Source organism: Schistocerca cancellata, chromosome 1 (genome assembly GCF_023864275.1).
Source record: "Schistocerca cancellata isolate TAMUIC-IGC-003103 chromosome 1, iqSchCanc2.1, whole genome shotgun sequence".
Lineage (NCBI taxonomy): Eukaryota > Metazoa > Arthropoda > Insecta > Orthoptera > Acrididae > Schistocerca > Schistocerca cancellata.
The window spans coordinates 423,217,438-423,242,549 of record NC_064626.1 but is presented as its reverse complement, the minus strand read 5'-3'; the positions used below and the strand labels follow the sequence as shown (position 1 = coordinate 423,242,549).

At 37.1% G+C, this 25,112-nt stretch overlaps 1 protein-coding gene across 6 annotated transcripts in view; it reads left to right on the top strand.

Annotated features, from left to right (window-relative positions):
- Positions 1 to 25,112, top strand: part of LOC126176126 (kinase D-interacting substrate of 220 kDa) — a 407,030-nt gene that overhangs the window by 325,694 nt on the left and 56,224 nt on the right. For all 6 annotated transcript variants that reach the window (XM_049923291.1, XM_049923274.1, XM_049923298.1 and 3 more), the window contains exons 7-16: positions 1,593 to 1,697; positions 8,110 to 8,208; positions 18,387 to 18,530; positions 18,637 to 18,769; positions 21,370 to 21,534; positions 23,026 to 23,233; positions 23,449 to 23,586; positions 24,148 to 24,296; positions 24,418 to 24,553; positions 24,811 to 25,039. In XM_049923291.1, coding sequence (XP_049779248.1) covers positions 1,593 to 1,697; positions 8,110 to 8,208; positions 18,387 to 18,530; positions 18,637 to 18,769; positions 21,370 to 21,534; positions 23,026 to 23,233; positions 23,449 to 23,586; positions 24,148 to 24,296; positions 24,418 to 24,553; positions 24,811 to 25,039 — 1,506 coding nt within the window. The remainder of the gene's footprint in view (positions 1 to 1,592; positions 1,698 to 8,109; positions 8,209 to 18,386; positions 18,531 to 18,636; positions 18,770 to 21,369; positions 21,535 to 23,025; positions 23,234 to 23,448; positions 23,587 to 24,147; positions 24,297 to 24,417; positions 24,554 to 24,810; positions 25,040 to 25,112) is intronic.

Below are 25,112 nucleotides of genomic sequence, written 5' to 3'. Positions count from 1 at the left end.
GACTAAGTTATCTGTGCACCGTTCAATCTTTCGACCAACTTTGTTGTATGGGAGCGAAAGCTGGGTGGATTCAGGTTACCTTATCAACAAGGTTGAGGTTACGGATATGAAAGTAGCTAGGATGATTCCAGGTACTAATAGATGGGAACAATGGCAGGAGGGTGTCCACAATGAGGAAATCGAAGAAAAACTGGGAATGAACTCCATAGATGTAGCAATCAGGGCGAACAGGCTTAGATGGAGGGGTCATGTTACACGCATGGGAGAAGCAAGGTTACCCAAGAGAGTCATGGGTTCAGCAGTAGAGGGTAGGAGGAGTCGGGGCAGACCAAGGAGAAGGTACCTGGATTCGGTTAAGAATGATTTTGAAGTAATAGGCTGAACATCAGACGAGGCACCAATGTTAGCACTGCATAGGGGATCATGGAGGAATTTTATAAGGGGACTATGCTCCAGACTGAACACTGAAAGGCATAATCAGTCTTAAATGATGATGATGATGCTGATGATGATGATGATATAACACAATTTCGTAAATGTTTCTGTGCCAATGCATCAGTGATCTTACAGCTCTATAGACAACTATTGCTTTCGTCTGTAGCCATTAGCACTACATGGCTAAAAGGTGGCAACAGTACTGCTACCAGTCAGGAATTTATGTCTGGCCACTGCCGCCTTAACAATAAATCAGTCTTGTGTGAAGTAGCACTTCAGTGACCATTGTTGGTGATGTGTTTCATTCCATTAAGTTGTGAAATAGTATGCTCTGCAGAAGCATGTTCAAATTGATTATTTTATGAGGTATGTTTATTTCTGGACTTGGTTCACAATGCTGAAACATAATTGTGACTGGAATTCAGTGAAATAAAAATCTGGTCTTTCTCAGAAACTGACAGTTCTTGGTCATGTAAGATAATTCACTTAGCTGCCTGCTGAACAGCATTCGCGTACTGCACATCTGTTCTCCACGTCACTGTCTAGGAAGCATGTAAGCGAGCTGTTTTCCAAGTATATTGTGTGTTAATCTTCTATGTGTACAACTTTCTTTTTCATGCCAATTCTAAGCAAATAAGCCAAAGTTTGGGGGAATGGAATATGGTTTAACAAAAGGAGAGTTGGAGTCCTCTACCGAGAAATTGGTAAAATTTGGTGTTGGCTTAAAAGTAGTTTTTGGTAACTGTTTTGGAGTTCAGGGTAAAAAAATGTGTATAATAAATAATAAGATGTCTATTTTTAGTTGAATGATATTTATTGGTTTAAGTAGTAAGCTATTTGCCACTCTTATTCTTTTATTAAAATGTGTTAGGAATACATTGCAACCTATATTGCTACATAATTATAAAAAAAGTGATTGAATATGTTGCAGTAAGATATTCGCTCATTTAAGAATTCATTTTATCCAGTGTTATATGATATCCATTGGGGGGGGGGGGGGCATGCCCCCCCCCCCCCCCCCCTTTGCCACTGTCCCTGCTATTGTGTTATCTAGAAATAGATATAACACCTCTTGTATTGCATTTGGGAATTTCTGTCTGCATGATGGCAGTGAATTTTGGTCAGCTATTTAAGGATGATTTCCGGTTAAATTTCAGGATCGAGCTGGAGACACAAACTTAATTCATGCTGTTAAAGGAGGCCACAGAGGGGTTGTTGAAGCTCTTCTGAAAAAGTATGCAGATGTAGACATTAGTGGAAAGGTAAGATTTTTCATTGTAGTATTGGACACTCCATGGTTTATTGCCATTTAAAATGTTGGGTGCATTTGCTGAAAAATGTTTATGTGTGAAAACTGACATAAAAAAGTTTTGCATGTAGCATTCTGAAAAATGCATATCGACTCATAAATATTCCATGTACATCACTGGCTTTTTGAAATAAAGTACTTACACACAAATGAAAGAATACACCTTCACAGTTATATAATCAGCATATCAGTGCTCATCATATTGTTGAGCCACAATTGGAGCTTAAAGCAAGGGACCACCATTGTGAAGAGGACATAAATAGTAAAGCACATAATGGATTCAATTTATGAATCCCAGCCCATTTACAAACCCATCACTGAGATTTAAATTATGAGCATTCTATACAGTCATATAATTTCTAAATCACAATTACATACAGGATAACTTCTCTATGTACACAGGAAATGAAATGGTATACAGGTAACACTGAAACATATCGAAAGTTAAACCTTTCACTGCAACAGACGTGCCCTCTGTATTCAGTGTTGAGGGTGACTTTTCTTATGGCTGTACTGCTCGACTAATGCTGGTGCCTGTGCAGAGAGATGGGATTCTGTGCGATGAGATAATCATCTGATTTTAAGAAAACTATTAGATGAAAAAATTGCATATCTTACAGTCGGATACTTTCACTTGATAAACAGCTGAATTTATTTTCGTTAGGCATCATACTTACTGTGCAGCATCAAATTAAGTAAAATGTTGCACACAATTTTAAAGAGTGTGCAGGGGTAAAAACTTATCGAGTAAACTTTGCGTGTGGTTGATTTTAGCTGATACATATCAGTGAAAGAAATGTAGATAAAATACCAAAATTTTATTTAAAATTGAGAGCAGAACAATATCTCCTTTCACTATTGAATATTGACTTTTATATCTGAAGGAAGGTATGCATGTTGCACCTGTATCTGTCCTTACACATTGCAAATTATGTAATCTTAATAACCATCATATTTCATTAACTATTTGAGGTATTGAAACGAGGTTTCTTGCCTAATGACAACGTGCAAAGATGCTCAAATATTGTATGATAAATATTCAATACTTTTTAATTCACCAAGATATGGAAGTAACTCGTCTGCAGCAGTGATAGGTCAGCAGCTCAGCGTCAAATACATAGGAAAACACAAGCGGCACACATGTATAAGTCTACAGCACCTTGGGAATGGGAGAGAGCAGAAGGGTAAATGCTGTACCCGTCTTTTGGGAACACTTCATTAGCATGACCGTAAATTGTGTACATTGATAACTAATTTTGCCAAATAAAAATTACTGTATTCAGACCTGTAAAATATTTAGAAATATACAGGTCAGTATTCAACTGGAATACACATACAATACAATAGAGTGCATAGCAATTGTGTTACAAACCACAAAGTACAAAGTAGTAGTGTCTACAATTTTACTGCAAGATAAATTAAAAGTGGCTATATGGAAAGGTATCCACAGTCAAAAAAATAAACATGTTTGACCTCACAATAAAGGCATTGTTCTTTTACACCCGATATCATTTCACAATGCAATAGGCATACTGAAATGGTATGATAAGTAGGTAGCAAAATACATGTCGCATAGTACAGTATCAGAAAATTTGTCCCTGCTGACAGTTAGAGATAGACTGACAGATAGCTTATAAACAGACTTTTAGGTGCTTAAGCTGCCACCAGTTGCCAGTTCAGACTTAGGACGTAAATTAACAAAGAAACACACATGTAAGTGTGCCTGTATCATAGTAATATACAGTGATATAAAAAACAATTTACAGGTTGTAATGGTGCAGGATTTAACATATAAAAATATAAAATTATTGTGGCAGAGAGCTGCACAGGTAGAATCACAAATGGTGCACAAGATAAAATTTGGATGACCGCATTACAGTAAACCATAATAATTATGACATACTGTTGTAGTGTTGGAACATTTATCTGTGAAGAAAATATTCCAATATGTATAATATTGCAACCAAACCAATGGTACCGTACATTGAATCACATGTAAAATATATTATACAAAGCCATATGCACTTAAAATATGACTGAACATGCACTTTATATGACATTGTAAATTATTGCTTGCATAACAAATAATGTTGAAATGCACTCGCATTGACAGAGAGAAGGTGCAGGTTACATTGAGTGTTCTTCACCAAGTGGTGTTCAGGCCTGTGCAAGTAAAACCATTTTTAAAAATTACATCCAAACGTATGTAATGTATTACTGTGAGTTGTGACAGCAAGATAAAGGAAATACCTGCTGTCACCAAGTCCAAACACTGAAGATGGCCCATACCAGGGCTTAAGCACTCCAAGTGTGAAAAGTTATTAACAATTTCCATTTGTTGACTGTGTGAGGTGCCGTTGATCTCAATTGAGCATTTGACAGAGAGTTATTGTGAGTAAGACATGTGGTATGAAACAGTGTTTATGTATTAATTAAATATGGAAATTATATGCAAAGATGACCTCTTATATGTTGACAATTTTATAAAAAAATAGATTGAAACAGGATGGTTAAAAAAACTGTTCACAAAGGGGAAGCAAGAGAACATGTATAAAAGTATTGAAATTTGCGACCTTTCAAGAGTCTGTGGTTCCTTCTTCTGGCAGAAAGGTTAAAGGGAAAGAAAGAGATGTGAAGGAAAAGGACTGATGGGCTTTAGGAAATGGGGGAAAATTAGGAAAAGTTGCCCAGAACCTCAGATCAGTGGAAACTTAATGGGCGGGATGAAAAGGAAGAGTCTATTCCTGGTCAGAAACCAACTGTGTCAAATGGTTCATTTTGATGTTACATGTAGGCTGTGACTGTTAACCAGCCTCTTAAGGAATACTAAAAATCAGTAAAAGTTGCAGAAATATGTGCAGTAATAAATGATTTATTATAAGGCATAAGGCAGTGCATTACTATACACCACAGTATACAGTATAATATCAAACGGTGTAGAATATAAACTTTTTCAGTAAAATTTGTATTAAAATGTGTGACAGTTAATTGCATGATGTTAATTATGAATTTATGCTGGGATGTAATTTCCAAAATTGGTCATTCATGGTCCAGTCATATTAATGTGACCAGTGCCTATGTTCGATGTCAACACACAGTAGCCAGTGACAGATGGCAGCTGGTGGCCCTAGCTGTGGAGGGTATATAAAGTGTGTTGGAAGGGGGCAGGGGAGTGATGCGGAAAACAGTGTAGTCATTGTTGCAATGCAGAAATGGACCTGGCATCCAAAAGGGCATGATCATTGGCTTTCAGGCCAAGGATGGAAATGTTTGAAATGGCGAGGTTTGTGAACTGTTTGCATGCTGCCATGGTTAAAATACAGCGTGCATGGCAAAATGGCATTATCAAAAATCACTGCCAAGATGTGATAGGAGTAAATGACAGCTGTGGAGAAGCGTACAGGTGAACAGGCCTGCAGCTGTTGAGCAACTGACCACACAGGTGAACCATTGGGCTACCAGCAGTGTGTCCTCAATGACCAATCAGCAAACAATGCTGGATATGGACCTCCCCAGCAAGCACCTGGTTCATACACCCTTGCTGTGGCAAAGGCACACCAGTACTGCAACTCGACGTCCATCGAGTGATGACAGGTAGCCTTTTTTGGATGAATTTGCACACGGGTACTGCAACTCGACGTCAATCGAGTGATGACAGGGAGCCTTTTTTGGATGAATTACGTTTTATGCTCCATTGGACAGATGGCCATTGGTGTGTATGTGTGAAACGTCTGAAAGTAAACACCCTGCAACAAATGTTGGAAGGATCCAGGCCGGAGGGCACTCCTGGATGATCTCATCATTCTGGAAGGCACAACGGATCAACCCAAGTATACATCTATCCTTGGGGACCGTGTCCACCCTCAAATGCAGTTTCTTGTTGCTCAGCATAATGGCATCTACCAACAGTAGAAAGCAACAGCTACACAGCTTGCAGTGTATGTGCACGGTTCGAGTGCAGTGTATGTTGGTTGCAGTGTATGTGTGTGGCTCAGAGAGCACCAGAATGAGTTTAACATTCTCCTCTGGCCATCAAACTCCCCAGATTTATACCTAATCGAGAATATGTGAGATCACCTCATTCAGCCTGTTGGTGCTGTGGATTCTCAACCAAGAAACTTAGTGCAGCTGATAAAGGCACTGGAGTTGGTATGCCACCACATCCATGTCAGTACCTTCCAGAACCTTACTGAATCTCGTGCTGCACATCACACTGTGGTCTGCTCAGCAAAATGTAGTTATTCAGTCTTCAGACAGGTCATTAATGTTACTGGACATCAGTGTACAGATATTTGTGATCTTGGCTAATAAAGTATTCTCAAAAAAAAAAGAGTATAGCATTGATAATGATATATAACCACTTACACTACAAGCAGTCACGTAATAGTGTACCATTTTTCACATAACTAGCTTTCACTTCTTTTCTGAACCTTGAAAAACATAAAACTAACTGATTTGTAAGTAAAATGATCACATTATAAAATTTCTTGGATCTGATTGGTCTAAATGAAGCAAATTGGTCACAAAATGCGCAGAATATTTTAGTTTGAACCAAGTGTTATAACTTTGGTCTTGGCACTACTACACAAAATATGAATGCAAAACATTGACATAATTAGCATCTTTCTATCTTTCGATTTGTAAGTAATAGTCTCTGAAAAATGTTAATTGAATAACAGAGAGAGAAATATACTAAAATGTAGACTTTCACGGCCGGAAATATCATGTCCATTATAATTATCCGGGCTGTTATGCCGTGGTTGGTTGATGAATTCTGTGTCGATTCCCAACATTTGTCAGTAGCGAGCCAGTGGGTGTGTTGGACCTTCCATTGAGCTACGGACCCCCTTGAAGATGTCTCCCGCAGTCGGAGACGAAACGTTGGGATTCGACACAGAATTCATCAACCGACCACGGCATAACAGCCCGGATAATTATAATGGACAGAGAGAGAAAGGTGACCACTCACTGTATATTCAGATGTTGAGAGGCACATTAACAAAACTGAAGCTATTGACAAGCTTCCAGACAATGCCTTTCCTCAGACATAACAAACACACACACACACACACACACACACACACACACACACACACACACAGCTGCTATGTAGTCTCCTCCCTAACTGTATACTTAGTAGTTATTTTTACTCCTTCCCTTAGCATTATTTTTACCAGGGCTTTCCACTATTATATTAAATAATCATTTTGCCAAGTACGCAGGCTCACTATTTTTTATCATAATTTGTTGTACATCACATAGACGATTACAGGTTTGCATCACACAACAAACATCAGTTCAGATCAGATACTGTTGTGAATTTCAGTCATTTAATATTTCAGAACAGATGATGTTACAGTGTAGTGTCTGTTGCAGTAGTATAATCACTGCATACACAGTTTTTCTTAAATGCGCAGGATGTATGCATAAGAGTACCTTCCTTTTTATTTGTGATAATATGAATTAGGATAGATTGCTCCTCTCCACATAGAGGAGGTGCTGAGCATGGGAACTCTATGTGTAACATATACTTTGTTACCGTGATCCCTCTGGCATCAATTTTCACTAGTCCCTTTCTCATCATGCCTCTATCCGTTTCTGGTTCCCACTTCAGCCTAAAATACACCTCATATCCCCCCCCCCCCCCCCCCTGCCCCAAGCACACCTGCACAGTCCTTTCCCCTTGTCTACTTCTCTCCTTTCCCTTCCACCCCACCTTCCGATATTACACCTAAGCAGTCAATCATCCTGCCCAACCGTACCTCTACACATTCTCACAGGCATCACTACAGCACCTTCTCCCACCCCTAACCTGCTATACCTGCCCCACACCTCTCCTGTGGTGAGTAGAAATCTCTTTTAATTGGAAATAAATAATTTAGAAGTAAAGGAGACCACGCGCAAAATAGTAAAAGTATTGGACTGTCGACAGACATACAAAAGGGTATGAAAACTTGCTGCTTTCAGAAAAATTCTTTATTGATGATTGATAAATCATATAGCACTTGTGCCAGAGACAGATGAATGAGGCTACAGTTTTTATGTAACTGATACAAGACAATATATCTTGTGTGCTACCAAAGTAAATGAAAAAATACTATGCAGCTGTAAATGTTTAAATATTTTCCATCAAAAGCTTTTTCTTCGCTCACTTATTTGTAGTAACTTGATTATGTGGCAAATAGGTTCTTTATTATGGCATACAGCTGAGAAATGTTAGGTCGAAGAATTAAATTTAGCAGAACTACTGTGAATCAGCTAATACATGAAATAGAAATTTGAAACCTGTTTTGGTAACAGTTTTAAATTAAAACATTAGATGATGCTCTGTAATGTGAGTAAAAGATGTGTTTTGTTTGTTCCAGGACAGGAAAACAGCATTATACTGGGCTGTTGAGAAAGGCAATGTAGCAATGGTGAAACTTTTACTGACAGCTAATCCTGATTTGGAAACTTCAACAAAGGTACAGTATTAATTTTTGTGTTGCATTTGGAGAAAGAATTTAGTATACCAAAATTTGTGGAGAATGCATCACATGAAAGTCGACCCAAATGACATCAATCAGTGTTCTAATATAAGTGACTGACACAGCAGAAAAATGATGAACACGTAGACCCATTTTGACATTGGGAGAGTCAGTGTTAACTGAAGCTCGCTTAGTGAAGATTATTAGATGATTTGGAAATGGGGAAGCCAATGCTGCTGTGACCTAACGACGTAAAAGGGCACAATATCACCATACAAATGTATTAAAGTTAGGCAGTGTGAGCGAAATCTGGGAAAGGTGTACGCTAAACATTGACGTGTTTGCTGACGTGTATTGCTGTGACAGTGATGCATATGTAGAATCAGTGGGTAGAAGAGAATTGTTTACTACAGTTATGGGTACTGTATTGTGCAATGTGATCACAATGTTAGAATGACCGTTATCTTGCCTGGACAGTTGTAACAAACTGTGTGCATTTGTAAATTGGTTCATCACTGCAACTTGTATTGACTGTCTGCTACTGGGTGGACGCTGCCATGCTTGCTATTGTATATGCTTCTCTTAATCAGAAACCAAATATACTTTAGACAGTAATGACCATATACATGCCATCACTAGTATGCTGAGCAGGGATGCCTGCAGGTTTTCACCTAAGTAGGGCCGTAACATTTTTCTCATACATGTGATTTGGAAATTTTGATGACATTATTATCTGCACATCATTTTCCCCTATTGGTTTTTACAGTGCTCCTTTAGTATCTGATCAGTATTCCAAACATAAAACGAGCTAGCAGTCTAATTACAGTAAATCCTGTTCTCCATTTCCAAATCTTATGTTTCCCCACAGCTGTTGTTGAGCAGTAACACCTTTTTATTTGAAACAAAAATACATCCAAACGTAGTAACCATTACCCAAGCTACAGAACAAATAAGGGTACGGCAACCAATGTATTGGGCATCACTAGCTCAGCAGTGAGGTTCAGTAAGATAGCACAAGTCAGTGGTAGCTGTAATGTTGGCATTCCCTGATAAAGTGAATGCAGTAGGATTTAAATTAACAATGTGGAAAAGAAGCAGGTCATTTCATTTAACTCTGTATGGTTGTCAGATTTACTTTCATTGCAGTGAGCAATTTGTTGAATGCACCTAATAACATTGTTCCACAATTACATTGTGTAGTTACTGTGGATGATTATTTCAATACTGATGTTGACTCAGTTTGGAGCGTGCTCCAAGAGGGCCTATGGTGCTTCAGACAAGATAGAGAAGCTGCAGGTGCTACAAAATGTAGTGTTGGGGCAAGCGTTTCATGCCCTGCATTTCAGCAGGGTCACTGAGTTGCACTCTGAAGCAGACATCCCACACCTACTCCAGTCATACCAGACCTTGGCAACCAATTTCTACCTTCATTGCCATTCATCTTCAAACTGGCACATGTGGGACCTCGGAATGTATGATAGAAATGAAGTCTGGTTGCACTGGCAGGCCTTGTGGCTGCTAAGAGCTTGAGATCACTCATTTCCAAGTCATTATTATTTCAATCTATCATATCCAACCATCATTATCTCTCTAACTATCGGTGACTAACCAACTACAATCTCTACCCTCATTTCATATCAATCAATGCCTGGATTGAATGCCATACTCTGGTGTGCAGTATTCTTTTTGACAGATGGTCTAGTGTGCAACATATTGGTTTTAAGTGAATTTGCTGTATTTCAAACATTTTGCTTTTAACTAATAAGGGGTCCAATTTTAAAGAGTTAATGGGGGAGAGGTTGGATATTCTGCATGTGTTCTTGGAAAGGTGCGTTTTGAGACAGAGCACTGTGTCAGTATGTGTCTCAGTGTCGATGTCAAAAGACAGGTCCACTTAATATGTGTTCAGACCAAATAATAACAGTTTCAGATAAATAAACGTGTTTTTTTTTTTTTTAAATGATATCAGCAAAATGACAATAAGAATAATTCATTCATTTTTAGGTGTTGTGAGTCATACTTCATTTTATGTTTCCTGGATTTTACAATTTTGTCTATCAGTCCATTGAAAAGTGTGAAAACAATACTTTACACTCTGTTTTATACAGTTATAGCACACAAAAAATTCCATAATCCACAATACATTCATTAGAGCAAATGTCGATCACAATAGTTTGCAAATTTTGATTGTAAGGACAATGCAAATGTTCTGTTTTTCTGAAAGTATTAAGTTTAGTTTGAAATACTGTTACATCTTTATTAAATATGTGCAAAAAGCCTCACATATGTGCATTACTTAAACAGAATTCATCTTGACACCTTCCTGCATCTAACTATGTACCATTTTTTTTTTTTAATAAAGAAGACTTGCAGTGATTTTATTTTGTTTCAATGAATGGACACCACACACAAAATATTGAGACGATTATCTGCCATTGGTCGTTTTAGCCACGTTTTTACATGTCTGAGATGGCTACAGACATGACATACAGGGTGCGGCAGTGTTCATAGTAGGATATTAAAAACACACAATCTGGCAATAACTGTAATTTATTTATTACCTCTTGTGTCAATTAATAGTTAAAGGTATGCCATTTACTAATGTGTAAGTCATTGTCAATTGCGTGGATTACTTTTTGAATATGACTCCTGTCAAATGATAGCACCTCTGCACAAAACATTCATCTAGGCAGTGTTGGAAGCTTTCCATAACTCGGCGTTACATATTCCCTGAGACATTGCCAATGGCAGTTCTGATGCGATCCTTCAACTCAGGAATGGTGTCACAACATGTTCAGAACAATTTTTGCTTCAGTTAGTCCCAAAGGGAAAAGTCTGCACATGGAAGGTCAGGTGAGCGACGTAGCCAGGAAATGTCACCAAAACAGGAAATTACTCTACCGGGAAATGTCTGTCGCAAGAAATCCATGCAAATTCTGGCTGTATGCAAGGTTGCTCCATCTTGTTGAAACCATAATTGTTCCACATCCACCATACCTAATTGGGGAAGAACAAAGTCTTGCAGCATCTTTAGGTAGCGTTCACTGGTGACAGTTACAGCCACACTGCTGTCATCCTCAAAGAAGTAAGGGCCAATAATCCCAAAGGAAGCAACTCTACACCACACTGTGACATGAGAACTGTGCAGGGGCTAGATGTGCAGTTCATGCGGGTTTACATCACTCCAGTAACACATATTCTGTTTATTTACTGAACCACATAACTCGAAATGATCTTCATCTGACATCAGGATGGCATGCAACATTTGTGGATTGTGGCAAAGGAGATCACACATGGTTAAGCAGATTGTTTCATGTGAAACCCAATTGCGAGGCCTAATTTAGTGACTAATCTGCAGCTTATGTGGGTGAAAATGGAGATCTTTGTGCAATATTCTCCTGAATGATCGATCAGACACATGCACAGTTTGCGCATGACGACAAGCAGATCTTTTTGGGCTATGCAATAGTGCAGCGCTAACATTTTCCACAGCTTCTGGTGTCCACATAGTTCTTTCACTTCTTCCCAGTTTGCCATTGGAAACAGAACCTATTGTTGGAAATGCACGTACCCACCTCACAATGGTCCATCTCTCTGGAACTTTCCCATGACGTCCCAAGTTAAAATGTTGCCGAAATAGGCACTGGGTAGCAATAACAGAGTTGTTATTCTTGAAATAACTTTCAACAGCAAAGGCACAATGCTGTGCACTCCACCGTTCCGTATCACTATCACACTCGAAATGGCAGCTCATTAGTACATGAATGCAGCACGAGTTGGCGAGCATTCCTGCAGTACGTCATTGTACTATGCAAGTCAAATTACAATATGAACGCTGCCACACCCTGTATATCATTTCACAGTCTTCTGTTACTCGACTGAAATTAGTCTTTCAAAAAAAGTTAAAAAATTGTTACAACAAATAAGAAAAAAAATTTGTAAATAAAGATGTTTATGGCACTGTTTAAACAGACTTCAGAAATTGTGTCAAACTGTTTCTCATTCAGTAACTACAATGAAAACAAAATATAAATATAGTAATTAGGTACCTCAACAGTTTTCCATGGAGCAGGTGGTTTTTGGCAAGCTAGGGGCTATCTTTGGGGCTGAAACTAGAGTGGGCAAGGCTTGATTCAGCAATATATCTTTCAGTTGCTGTCACATTTCCATACACTGACTGATGTGTGTGCTTCTTCAGTGAAATTATCTAGAAGATTGCAATAAAATATATTGACACTTTCTATTATTCTTTCCATATCAAGGTCACTTTGAGATTTCATTGTCTTTGGATGTAAACATAAAATCTTACAAAAGATGCATTATTTTCTTCAGAAAATTGTTCTCCCAACTACTGAATTAGGGAATCAAAATACCAATTAAGAAGACATTTCCTGTAGTACTCAATGACACAAACTGATGGGTGGTTCAAGCGATGCATTTGTTGTGCAATAACCTGTGGTTGTTGAATGCCAGTGATATCTATTCAGAGTACACCAAATTCACTTTAAGCACTGCTCATGATCATTTCAGATTCGGTTTCTGCATTTCCTCTGTCATCCATTAACATTTCATAATTTCTTGAATGTGTTCCGAATATTGTACTGAGTTTGGATGAATATTTAGCTCCGACTTTTAACGTAATAATGGATGTTGGAGAAACAAGTTAGCTGTAAGTTTCTGAGCTTTGTGTCTAGTTTCATAATCTATTTTACAGAATATCAGTAAACAGTGTACGTTATTTGAAATTATTAAGAAATATTCAGTTTTGCCATAGTAAATTAATTTTCACATAATTATTACAAAATCTTACTCACTATCGCCTGCATTTTCATAAAAGCGACTGTCTTGCAGGTACACGGAGTTTTTAAGAACATTGTTCATTAACATTGAAAAGGGTTTCTCTTTCATCTGTTAACATTGATGCAAACCATGCGTATTTGATCATGTTTGAAAAAGCGGGTGTCCTGCATCGATGCAAAAATAATGAGAGTAGTTTTATGGAATCATCCCAGGACATGATTGTTCTGTTGGTCTTCAACAAATCAGGAGCATTCTGAATTTTCTTCATGAAAATTTTAACCTGTCGGCAAAAATATATCTCAAAAGGCTGGCAAAGCGGAGTGCACTTTGGTGGGATAACTTGTACACTGCAGGCGCACAGTTTCCTCTCATCCACGAAGCTGTCATCATATACGGTCAGATCATCCCCTCATATCAGTGATATCTAGAAGTTTTTCCTGTCCCATGTACGGAAGAATCACAAATTTTAAAAAGGCTTTGTACACCAGCTTCGTGAACTTCTCTGATTTTGTGCAGGACACAATTACATTTTTAAATTTGAGGGTTAATTCATCCACTGTTTTCTGGACATTAGGGCCAAATTTTCCCAATGATTCCTGCATACATAAAAAAAAGTACAGGAGCACTTTTCCTGACGCAGCTGGAGTGTACTGTGCTGTGTACAAATGACTTAGCGTGTTTAAATCTTTTTCTCTCCAAGAGGAATCTGTTGTAAGTTGATTGGTATTGACAGCCCGTTAGATTGGTGTTGATAATGCAGTCAAGGTTAATATTACCAGGAAGTATTTTTGTTTGTGTGTGGAATTCTTCTGCAGCTGCTAATACTTTTTCCATCGTTGCTCATTCTTTGGAACTGATGAACTCCATAATCTTCTTTTGCCTGATTTTATGCTTTTGTTTAAGTTGTTCACCCCAAGCCGAGCTGGCCATGAAATTAAAGGTATCCGATAGAAGTGGAACAGCTGTTATCATCAGCCACTGCTGTAAAGTTCTGGTTGTCACCTGCTCGCAGAAGAAATTATATTATTTTCAGAAGCCAGTCTCTTTCTTACAAAGTAAATGTAAATGTTGTGTGACTAGGGCCTCCTGTCAGGTAGACCGTTCTTCAGGTGCAAGTCTTTTGATTTGACACCACTTTGATGACTTGCACGTCGATGTGGATGAAATGATGATGATTAGGACAACACAACACCCAGTCCCTGAGCAGAGAAAATCTCTGACCCAGCCGGGAATCGAACCCGGGCCCTTAGGATTGACATTCTGTCATGCTGACCACTCAGCTACCGGGGGCGGACTATTAAAAGGTGTATGACATATATTTTGATATGATTTACCTGTTCCAAATTCTGTCTTGCTTTGATGATCTGTTCACATGTCTCATGATCAATAGTTTTCCATTCGTCACGACGAGTTCCACCTCATTTCACATCCTCTTTCTATTGATAAAGCATTGATTTAAGTTTTAATTGAGAGACACCGTGGGATTGCAAACTCCTTAGGCTCAATTTCAGATGAGCTACTGCAAGAGCGATTGCTCGTTTTTTATAGGATGGAGGCACATAATCTGCAGGTTCATGTGCGAATTTGTTGGTGATGAAATTGCCATCTCCCTCTACTCCCGTATACTGCAAAGTAAATAGGTTTATATTATGTTGATTCGTCTGCAAGAAAGAGAACATCCCACAAAAGTGAAACTTACTGCCTCATATTCGTGCACTCAGTCTTCTTCGGTGATGCTTATTAATTCATCGCCATCGATGATATGTCTCTCGGTCAATAGGTCTTGTATTGCGATACATATCTCATTGCCAATTGCAATTGAATTAGCAGAGATCGTCCTGGGCAGTGTATTTGTTAGAAGACTTAAATCATGAAGTAACTTTTTGGCATATTTGATAGCATTAGTGATTTCGCCTCTCTGTTGTTCATTCAACTCCTCTACCTCTGATGTATCTTCTTCTGGCTGCACTTCTGTAAGCACACGTGGGTCATCCATTTAACTGTATTCTTCAAACATGCACAGCACTAATAACATGTTGTGAGCAACGGATGTTGAAGACAAATGCAAACTAGCAGTTTACTGTCTTGACCAGTTAGTTCAACAGCCCACAAGCAATGGAAATATTTTGGACCCTGCTGATACAGACAGGCCTCACCTTATTAACAGTGTCGGTATAGAGACAAGGATTAATGATAATAATAATAATCACAGTGACTATGGTTACTGAAGTGAAGAAGGCTAGGAAAGTATTTCTGATGGAAAGAGCAGATATGCAGTTGTTAGCATCTCACATAGATGATGAATTGACATCTTTTAATTCCAGTATGACTGATGTAGAGGAAGTATGGGTAAAGTTTAAGCAGATTGTAAATTGTGTTCTGGAGAAGTATGTGCCTAGTAAATGGATTAAGGATGGAAAACACCTGCCATGGTTTAATAATGAAATTCAGAATATGCTGAGGAAGCAAAGGCTGTTGCACTGTCGGACCAAAAGAGAATGCACAAATTATGACAGGTGGCAAAGGTTAGAAGAAATTCATGCATCTGTGAAATGATCTATATGCAAAGCTTATAACAGCTACCTCTGCCGTAAGCAAAAGATCTGGCCATGCACCCAAGAAAATTCTGGTCCTATGTAAAAACACAGTGTACTACTTGAAATATAACATGATGTGTTGCTATGTTATCCCTGACAGGTCCTGACAGTTGTTAACCATTATTGAATTTTGAAGGAGTAAGCTTTTGCTGGGTATATTTTGTTGTGCAAGTGTTTTGTTATACTGATAGGCATATGAGGTTTATGATGATGTGGGCAGTTAGTAAGGTGGGAACTTGGAGGTTGCCTTTTCTGTCCTCAAGGAAGACACCATTATCAAAGACAGAACTCTCACCATGGATATCCTCCTTAATGCGATGGCATACACATGCAGTAGTTTTGTCAGTCAGTCAGTCAGTTAGTCAGCAGCTTTGTTGTTTTATTACAGCCTGTAAGTGGTGCCCAGAGTTTGTTGTAATCTTTCTTTCCTTATGAGCTACACATTGTTCACAAATACTAAAATCCCGCATGCATTGGTTATACATTATAAATTTATACATTTTTCATCATAAAGATACTGTACTGTATTTAATTTTGCAAAGATAATGTTAAGATTCTACTTCATTTTTATATGTGTTTAAAGTGATACAATAGTTGACTCTTCTTAATATTTGCAAGAACAACAATGCATGTGTGTCTAGGAAAAACACAACATTGTTGCTCAAGAATGTATTATTAGACGTTGAGAATAAAGTGATGATTTATTGTCACTGTTGCCTCACTTGCTGTTGTTAACTTGTATCATATATGAATATTAAAACAAAAATATCGATATTTTTTATCGATATTGTACCAAATGTAATATCCTAATATCCATCTGTGAAATATCGATATTCGTATGTTCCTTTTTTTAGATGTTTTTGAAACTAATGAAATATAGCAAAGTGTACACTTCAGTTGCTTTATCAAATGTTGAAAGCTTTCCTGGATACAAGCATGTGTTGCCCCAAAACTGATGTTTCCTCATTGAGAATTTGTGCATGTTGACCATCTCACATTACAGCAGCTCTAAGTTGGGTGCACAACAATATTTGCACATCTTCAAACAGTGTTATTTCTTAGTGGACAACATAGTAATTTTGAATTGTCATTTTATAATTGGACTTTCAACTTCTTGTAAAGTTTACATTTATGTAGCTCATTTTATAACTCACATTGCGTATGTTTTATGTAATACCAATGTTATTTTACAACTATTTTCAATTCATTTTTGTAATAATTTTCCAGATATTTTAAATCATAAAAATCTGGGCCCTGTGGTTACAGCTCCGCTTTCACATTTATTGTATAGAGGGGAGCTTGCCCCAAATGCACCACTGCCGCTGCCTCCTCCCCTGAGGGAACCCTGATAGAGAGTGCTGATATGCACTATTTTGTGGATGATTGTTACTTCAGTTTGTCTTACTGTGTTAGTCACATATGTGTTAGAAGTTTTTTTCATAGTCGGGCAGCTTGTTTCATTTATTTACTAGCTGACAAACCTGGTATTGCCTGGGTGTTCATTTTGCTAATTTTCTGTTAGAAATGAAAACAAAAAATGAACTGTTTGTAGTGTAATATTAAAAAAAAATCTTTTACCTATCATTGTCAAAGGTGTTGGGCATTGTGTATAGCAGCTTTGGATGTACATGTATGGATTAGATCCAAGGATATTTTTGTACTGTCACTTTTACAACATTAAAATCACAAGCCACTATTTCATTATTGGAGTGTATCATTTTAAATACAATAGAATATATATATATATATATATATATATATATATATATATATATATATATCAGATATTTTGTGTCTTCTGTAGAATCTACCTAAACCCATTTTATTTGTATTACACCATACATAAGAAAACATCTTGATTTACTACCTATCTGCATATGTACAATTTTTGCTTTTTGTGTGTGTTCACTGACTGAAAAGAAAGGATTTTCTACAAGCAAGAGTTTTATTGTGTGCTTAAATTTCTGTTTCAAGTTGATATTTTAAAATGTGAAACGGTAAACAGTTGTAAAGTTTTAATGCTATATAACAGTACTTCTTTCATTTTTATGTATGTTGTTGTATTCTTAGCTTCATGCTGTTTCTGGTAGCATGATTATTATTATATTAAATTTTTTTAAATATGACCTACAGCTACCTGTTCTTCTTGCATTAGCCATTTGTCTGACAGTTACGTCTTGCAGTTTGAAGATTTTAATTTCATCACATTACTGGCCCCATATTTCTATTCCATACACCACAATAGCATTAATATGATAAATACACCATTTGCATAGTAGCATATGCTGCTAATGGTTCAATGTTTCAGAGAACAAGTACGGCTTAACTTAGCTTTCTTGTTATGGCAGAAAATGTGGTCTTTCCACAGTTAACAGTTGTCTGTGATGAGCGCTGAGAACTTTGTGTTTTGAGCTACATTTATATCCACTGCTTTTAATTGTGAGCATTCCTCTATTCTTCATCTGTGTTGTTGTTCCTGAATAGTAGTGTTTTAGTTTGGTTACAAGCCACTGTGAGATAGACTCAAATATCATTTTGCCTTTTGTTATGGTGTCTTGTATATTTGTGCCAGTGGTTATGCTGGTGGTATCACCTGCAAAAAGAATAATTTTGCTTTCAGTGTAAAGAGGTAAATCATTTATATATACCAGGAACAAAAAAAGCTGTTAATATGCTACCCTATGGTACACTGTGACTTATTTGTTGACATCCTGACAAACACATAAATATATAAATTAATCTGAATCCATTTAAAAATGATTACATGTTCTCTTTCAGGATGGTGATACAGCATTGCTGAGGGCAGTTCGAATAAGAAATGCAGAAATTACACAGTTACTATTGGACAAGAAAGCAAAAGTTTCTGCTGCTGATAAAAAAGGAGACACCGCACTTCATATTGCTATGCGTGCACGTTCAAAGGTGAATTTTTATAGGATTTTATGAATGAAGAGTTTTCTTGTGAGTATAAGAAATGAACAGAACTGGCCAAATTTCACCTTTACATGTAATAATGATTTTGTCGTAGGGCATAGTGGAAATTCTGCTGCGTAATCCAAAGAACAGCCAACTCCTATACTGCCCAAATAAAGCAGGTGAAACACCATACAATATTGATATGAATCATCAAAAAACAATCCTAGGACAGATATTTGGGGCTCGTAAGTATTGTTAACTGTAAATTACATTTCTACACTAATGTAGTCTCATATTGTGGAATTTGATCAGTGTGATTTACTACACTTAAGTATTCTAAAAAGCTGTCACAGCCTTCCAGAACATTGGAATGATCCTTTGTAGTTTCTTATGTGTTTGTTGTAAATGTGTAATTGGTATAATTTTAACTTGTGGAGTATAATTTTAACTCATCATGTGATTGCCTTCATTGTGCATCATTTAAAACTGAAATATTGTTTGAAGTAGAAGAAAAGAGCAGAAGGGGAGGGGAATCCAGTCAGTCATTGAAGATTTGTTGCATAAAATTGACGGTAGAGTTTGTTTTCATTGGCCTTGAAAATTTTGCCAAACAGATTTATGAGAGAATCTACTCAGAATTTTTCATATTGTTATGGTTTGCAATAAAAAATTGACACTTACTGAGTATCTTTGTTAGTGTATGTATCTTTTGACTGTATATTCAAAGTTGAAGTAACTGTGGGAGACGGGGGCGATTCTAGAAGTTGGTCAAGGGTGGGGGCTAATGGGGGGGGGTTTGGGGGAATGGCATATGGCTTAACAAAATGAGAGTTGGGGTCCTCTACCAACAAACTGGTAAAATTTGGTCTTCCTTAAAGTAGTTTTTAGTAACTGTTTTGGAGATCAGGGTAAAAAATGTGAATCTGTCAGAGTAATATATTCGCTGATTTCTGAAGTCATTTTATCCAGTGTAATATGATACTCCATGGGGGAGGGGGGGGGGGGGCTAGAGCCCCCATAACCCTCCCCTTGCCACCCCTGGTGGGAGATTCAGGTGCCCTCGGTGTTTGGTAAGGAAGTTCTGCTCTTAAACAAAGTGTCACTCAATTCAAGATTTTGTAGCAGGTATGATATTCCTTGCTCAGTGGGATGTAGTGTCCTGAGAGTGAATTTTATACCATATTTTCAATCTTATGTACCATGGTAATGTCTTGGACGTATTATTCTGAGAACCACATGCTTTTCAGAATAAACTGGATGAATCACTCTAATCGTATCTAGTGTTTGTAATACCTTCCTTAAGTTTCCCTGTTTTTACCACTGCCAATGGTCGTCAGAATAAACTTACCAAGAAAAAATAACAAAAACTAAAGATGAGTTGTAAACTGGCAGAAGCAGAAACATCAGCACCAAAGCCATTTCTAATACAAAAAGGATTGGTAGGACAAAGAAAAAGTGCTGTTGTATACAGTTTACTGTGGTACAGTGACAGTTCCATGATGAGTACTATGCAGTGTCAGAATTTGTAGTGTCGTTAGTTAATTCATGATAACTGTTGTTGTTGTTGTTGTTGTTGTTGTTGTTGAGTATAGTTTCAAGTGAGAGATTCTATAATCATTTTCCAAACACACACAGCTGTTCACAGATCCAATGAAAATATCAGCAAAGAAAGAAAAGGGTTATCGTATCAATTCAGGAATTACTGGATGTTTTCTACAAGACAATGTATTTGTTTTGGTAAATGTTCCTAACATCCCTATACAAGAAATAGCACTTAGATTCCGGATATCTGTATTCTTCTGTAAATGTTTATGATGTATGGGAAACAGAAATTCACAACCAAAAGGGCTTAGCTGGCACTTTTATGCAAACTGCAGAAGTTTTGTGGCATTTTGATTATAGAATCACTTGACATAACACCAACTGTCTAACTGATGCAATCAGAAGCAGAATTCATTAAAAAAAGTTTCACATACTTCATCCACAAATACTGCCATTTGGCCATACATATCAAAGGGGAATAGAAACATAAAGACCAAGCAATTGTAGGAACTGTTTCTATCCTATATTCTGTCCCAACTAGGAAGCTGTGATTGTACAATTCATAATGAGTGCACTTACTAAATTTATTTTTTACTTCATCATTGTACAGCAGTTATCAGTTTAAATCTGTAACAATTATTTTTTTCCTTTGTGGATATGACGAAGGGTTTTCAAAATTTCCAAACTGTGCCGTGCCGTGTTTACAAGATTCAGATGCTTTCTAATGCACCCCTTCTTCATTTATTCATACTGAAGTCATCTTTGTGTACAGAAATTGTTAATATGTGGTTGTGTTTGGTGACTATGACACCTTTATTAATTTTGCCACCTGGATGAAGTTAAGCCACTAAATTCGCATTAGGGAGAAACGGGTTTAAGATTCCCTGTTTGACCATCCTGACTGTGGCTTTCTGTGAATTCATTATGATGAATATAGGGACAGTTTCTTTGGAAAGGACACAGCTGATTTTTTTTCTTTATTCTTGTCATCCTCAACATTGACATGACTTTAAACCTAATTCTTTCTTGACTCTTTCTTTAGCTGCAAGGTATGATGGATATTGTCTAAGGATAATGGTATAGAAAGGATGAAACTGATAACAGCAAACTGATGGACTGGTTATGTCATTCATCAATAAAATGAAAGCTATTGTACTTTGAAACAAAACATTTCTGTATTTGTTTATTATCCACACATTTTTTATGTTTTAATTGGAGTCAAGAGTTTGTCTACCACAGAAGTAAATGTTGAAAGATGTTTATGCCTTTTAAGATTCAGTTTAAAAACATAATTGTTTTGCAGGCCGCTTGAACACTAATGAGGACAATGAAAACATGCTAGGCTATGACTTATATAGCAGTGCCCTGGCTGATATACTGAGTGAACCTTCACTTTCAATGCCAATAACTGTTGGTCTTTATGCTAAATGGGGAAGTGGAAAATCCTTCCTCCTCAACAAGCTCAGAGGTATGTAATATTATGAGAAATCATATGAGAATATTCAGAAATTGTTAACTGGTTTGCAGTTGCATGAAATACTACCATTTTGAAAGTACAAATGAAATCAGAGGTCACATAAGAGCAAAATCTGGTGCACCATCTAAATAAATGCAGCTGCTAACACCTTAAAGTAAGTGCAAAATACACCACTAAAATCAAACACAGCAACTATGTATCGCTCCCCCAGCAGTCATTGCAATTCGTTCATTGGTGTAGTCTTTGATTCCTTCCCCATAACTGCAAGTGGGAGTCTGTAGATTTGATGTTATTTCTCTAGTTTAAGACCCAACAATTCTGGGTCATAACATCCATCAGTACAGTATTATATCTTTTATAACCTTGCCAGCTGCTATTCTGTATGACACTTTGTGATGTCTCTGGTTTCGAGTGGGCCAGGCTAGAAACTAGTGTGGCCCCTAGCTGTGTGAGATTTCAATAGCCAACACAAAAACCCATTTCTGTACACAGCATGAATGATTTCGATGTAACATTCGCTTCATCTCCATTGTCACTCTAACGTATGGGCTGTATCTTATATGCTGATGCCTTGTGTAGTTTCTGATTTCCAGTGGATTAAGATCACAACCAATGACTTCTAGTTGTTCTTAGGCTGTAATTGAGGACCACATACTAGACATGCATAGCACAATTAAACACTTAAGAGGTGTAAGCCTCATTCCATCAATTTAAACTCTCTTCTTTTAGTCAGTGTTACTTCATTTTGACTTTATGTAGAAACTACACAGAGATAGTGCCCAGTATCCAATGATAAATGATTTTAGCTTTAAATTATGATGACTACAGCACTGCAAGAATGAATTTTTATGTCATATGTCAGTTGCTTTGTGCAGAACTTACGTAGCAAATACATAAAAGCTTAAACCAACACAAATTAAGTTTTTGAAGCCCTCAGTGCTTCTTAACTGAGTTTAAGTTTGTAACCTGGTACAGTGCTATTTATGTAGTCCTTGTGTTATTCCACCACATGTGTAAACAAAGCTGATTGATTGTCCTTTATTTTTATTATTACTACCTTATGTTTAAAAATTAAGAAACGAAACTTTTCACCCTGAAAGATTTTTTTTCCCATTTCGCACAATAGAAATGACTGGAACTGGGTTGAATGATGCTGTAACTTGTCTTTTATCCCTTGATATTGTAGTTGAAAATTTGGTTTTCCAGTGTCTCAGTTAGAATTCACTTGATATCAGTTGAGGAAAGAAAAAAAAGTGATCCTACATCCCAAAAAATGCTCAGGATATCTATATTGTTAGGTGATAAAGTAAAAATTTTTGATTGTTGTGTATTTTTCATTATCAACAATTTTTTTGGGTCCCTTATCAATTTCATTCATATTATCATTGTGACTGTTGCATTTCACTGTAATCTGTTTCTTTTCCTGTTTACCTTCCAATCTGTCACTTACAATTTATTTTTGTTACTTTTATTTCCCTACAGAGGAAATGAAGAATTTTGCCCGGCAGTGGATTGATCCTGTATTCCAGTTTTCCTCTTTATTGTTGGCTGTTGTTGTGCACATTTTGCTAATGACTGGTGTTGTGGTTGGGTTGGTTTCTGGCCAATGGGTGGCTGGTGTCAGTACAGCTGCAGCTCTTCTCATCCTAATTTACACATTCCTTGTTGTTATATGGTATGGGAGCCAGAGGTAAGTGTGTGTCTTATATTTTATGATCCACAGAATGATTAAGTAAAGTGAAATATTTATTCAAATGTACTGTTACTGTGGATTGTATTACATGCTGTTTCCATGTAAAGCCATAGCCATTCAAATATTTGTGCAATTACTATCATTGTTTTGAAGCCCAATACACTAATTCTCAGATTCTTTCGTCTATCACTTTTCATTTCCCCTTTTTCTAGATATGACTGGTACTGGCCATACAACTTTAATGTGTCACTGACACGGAAGCTCAATACTTTGAAATTAATTTTGCAAGTCATGTTTTGTCATCCTCCTGGTTCACACTGGAATGATGGAATAACTGCACAACCTATTAGGTGAGTGTACCTGTAAATGTAGAAAAACATTGTTTGTCTAGCATAAGTGATATTACAGTCTGTGATGTGGCAATAACAACAGATTGAAAAACAGCCTGTAACTTGGTGTGTGTGTGTGTGTGTGTGTGTGTGTGTGTGGTTTTATTTTATTTTATTTTTTTTTTTTTTTTAATGAGGTAAGAGTAGAAAATTAAAATGAATAAATAAAAGAAAGGGAGGACTAGGAGTAGTCACGTGAAGCCTAGGAGTGCAAAAAAAAGAGGTTAGGATGACCTCTATGTCCCGTGGCTGTTTGTAACTCATTTGCCTTTATTTCCAACTCTGAGAGTTTGCATTTATTATGAAATGTCTGTGTTGCTGTTTGGATGTCCTTCCTATATCCAAAAAGAATTACTTCATGACTTATCACCTCAGTTTGGAAGAGTCATCATCATAGCTATGTCAGTTCTGTTTTATAACAATAGAAGAACAGTTTCCAATTCACAATTTACTTGAGACATTGCTACTGGCTACTCACTGACAGTTGTCTGTCTACTTCATTTTTTTTGTATTTGCTTTCAGATTCTATTTCACAGATCAGACCAGAGTTAGCAGTACAACTGGAGGTGAGAATTCTGTGGTGCAAATGCTTGGTTCTTTGTATGACTCAATAGAGAGGGATTATGGGGCATTTGCAACTCGTTTGTATAGGGCTTTCCGACCTAAAGCAGGTAGGTGGCATAGAACTAATTGTTATGTAGACTATGAAAACAATAATTTTCATTTGACTTTGTGTTTCTTTAGTTATTTCTATTGCTTCGTGTTTCCGTGACAGAACTGATTTTATTTCAGTGAAGTCAACCTCTGCATGGCGTTGGCGGAAATTGTGCTGTTTGCCTTATGTGGTTATATTTGAATTTGCATTCCTTACTGTATTGGGAGAAGTCTCCATGCTGGCATTGTATCTTGTTGATGTTCTAGATAATGGGTAAGTTAAATAAGTTAGATGTCCATTGCTTTGTAGCTTTATTATAACTGATGTATTAAACTTCAAGGAAGCATACATACTACCTAGCATGCTCAGGGATATTTGCAAATTACTTATGCAGAAGATACACTTTTGATATGTTACTTATTTAGCAGTGGTATACATTAGCAGTGTATTTGATACATTATCATTGTATGTACTTTCTTTTTGAAGTTTGTAAATGTACAACTGAAAGCATTTTGTCATTTTTGTGATAGGAAAAAGGACACTTTTGAAGGCACCATGGTAGTTGCACTAATGATAGCTTTGGGTGTTCTGCTCGCTTCTATAGTAGTGGCGAATTTATATACCTGGAGTCAGATGCTGCAGGCACTTCTATTTTCCCAGCGAAGGCACCTGCAGAGGACAATAGCTCGCCTTGATACTTTGAAATCTGAGGGATTCCTTCAGGCTCTTCGTTCTGAAGTCAACCTCATGACTGAAATGGTAAGCTTGTGGAAGATCTATTGGATCTTAAACTGTGCCAAATTGTATGTAAGTGAATATCTATATGGATCTT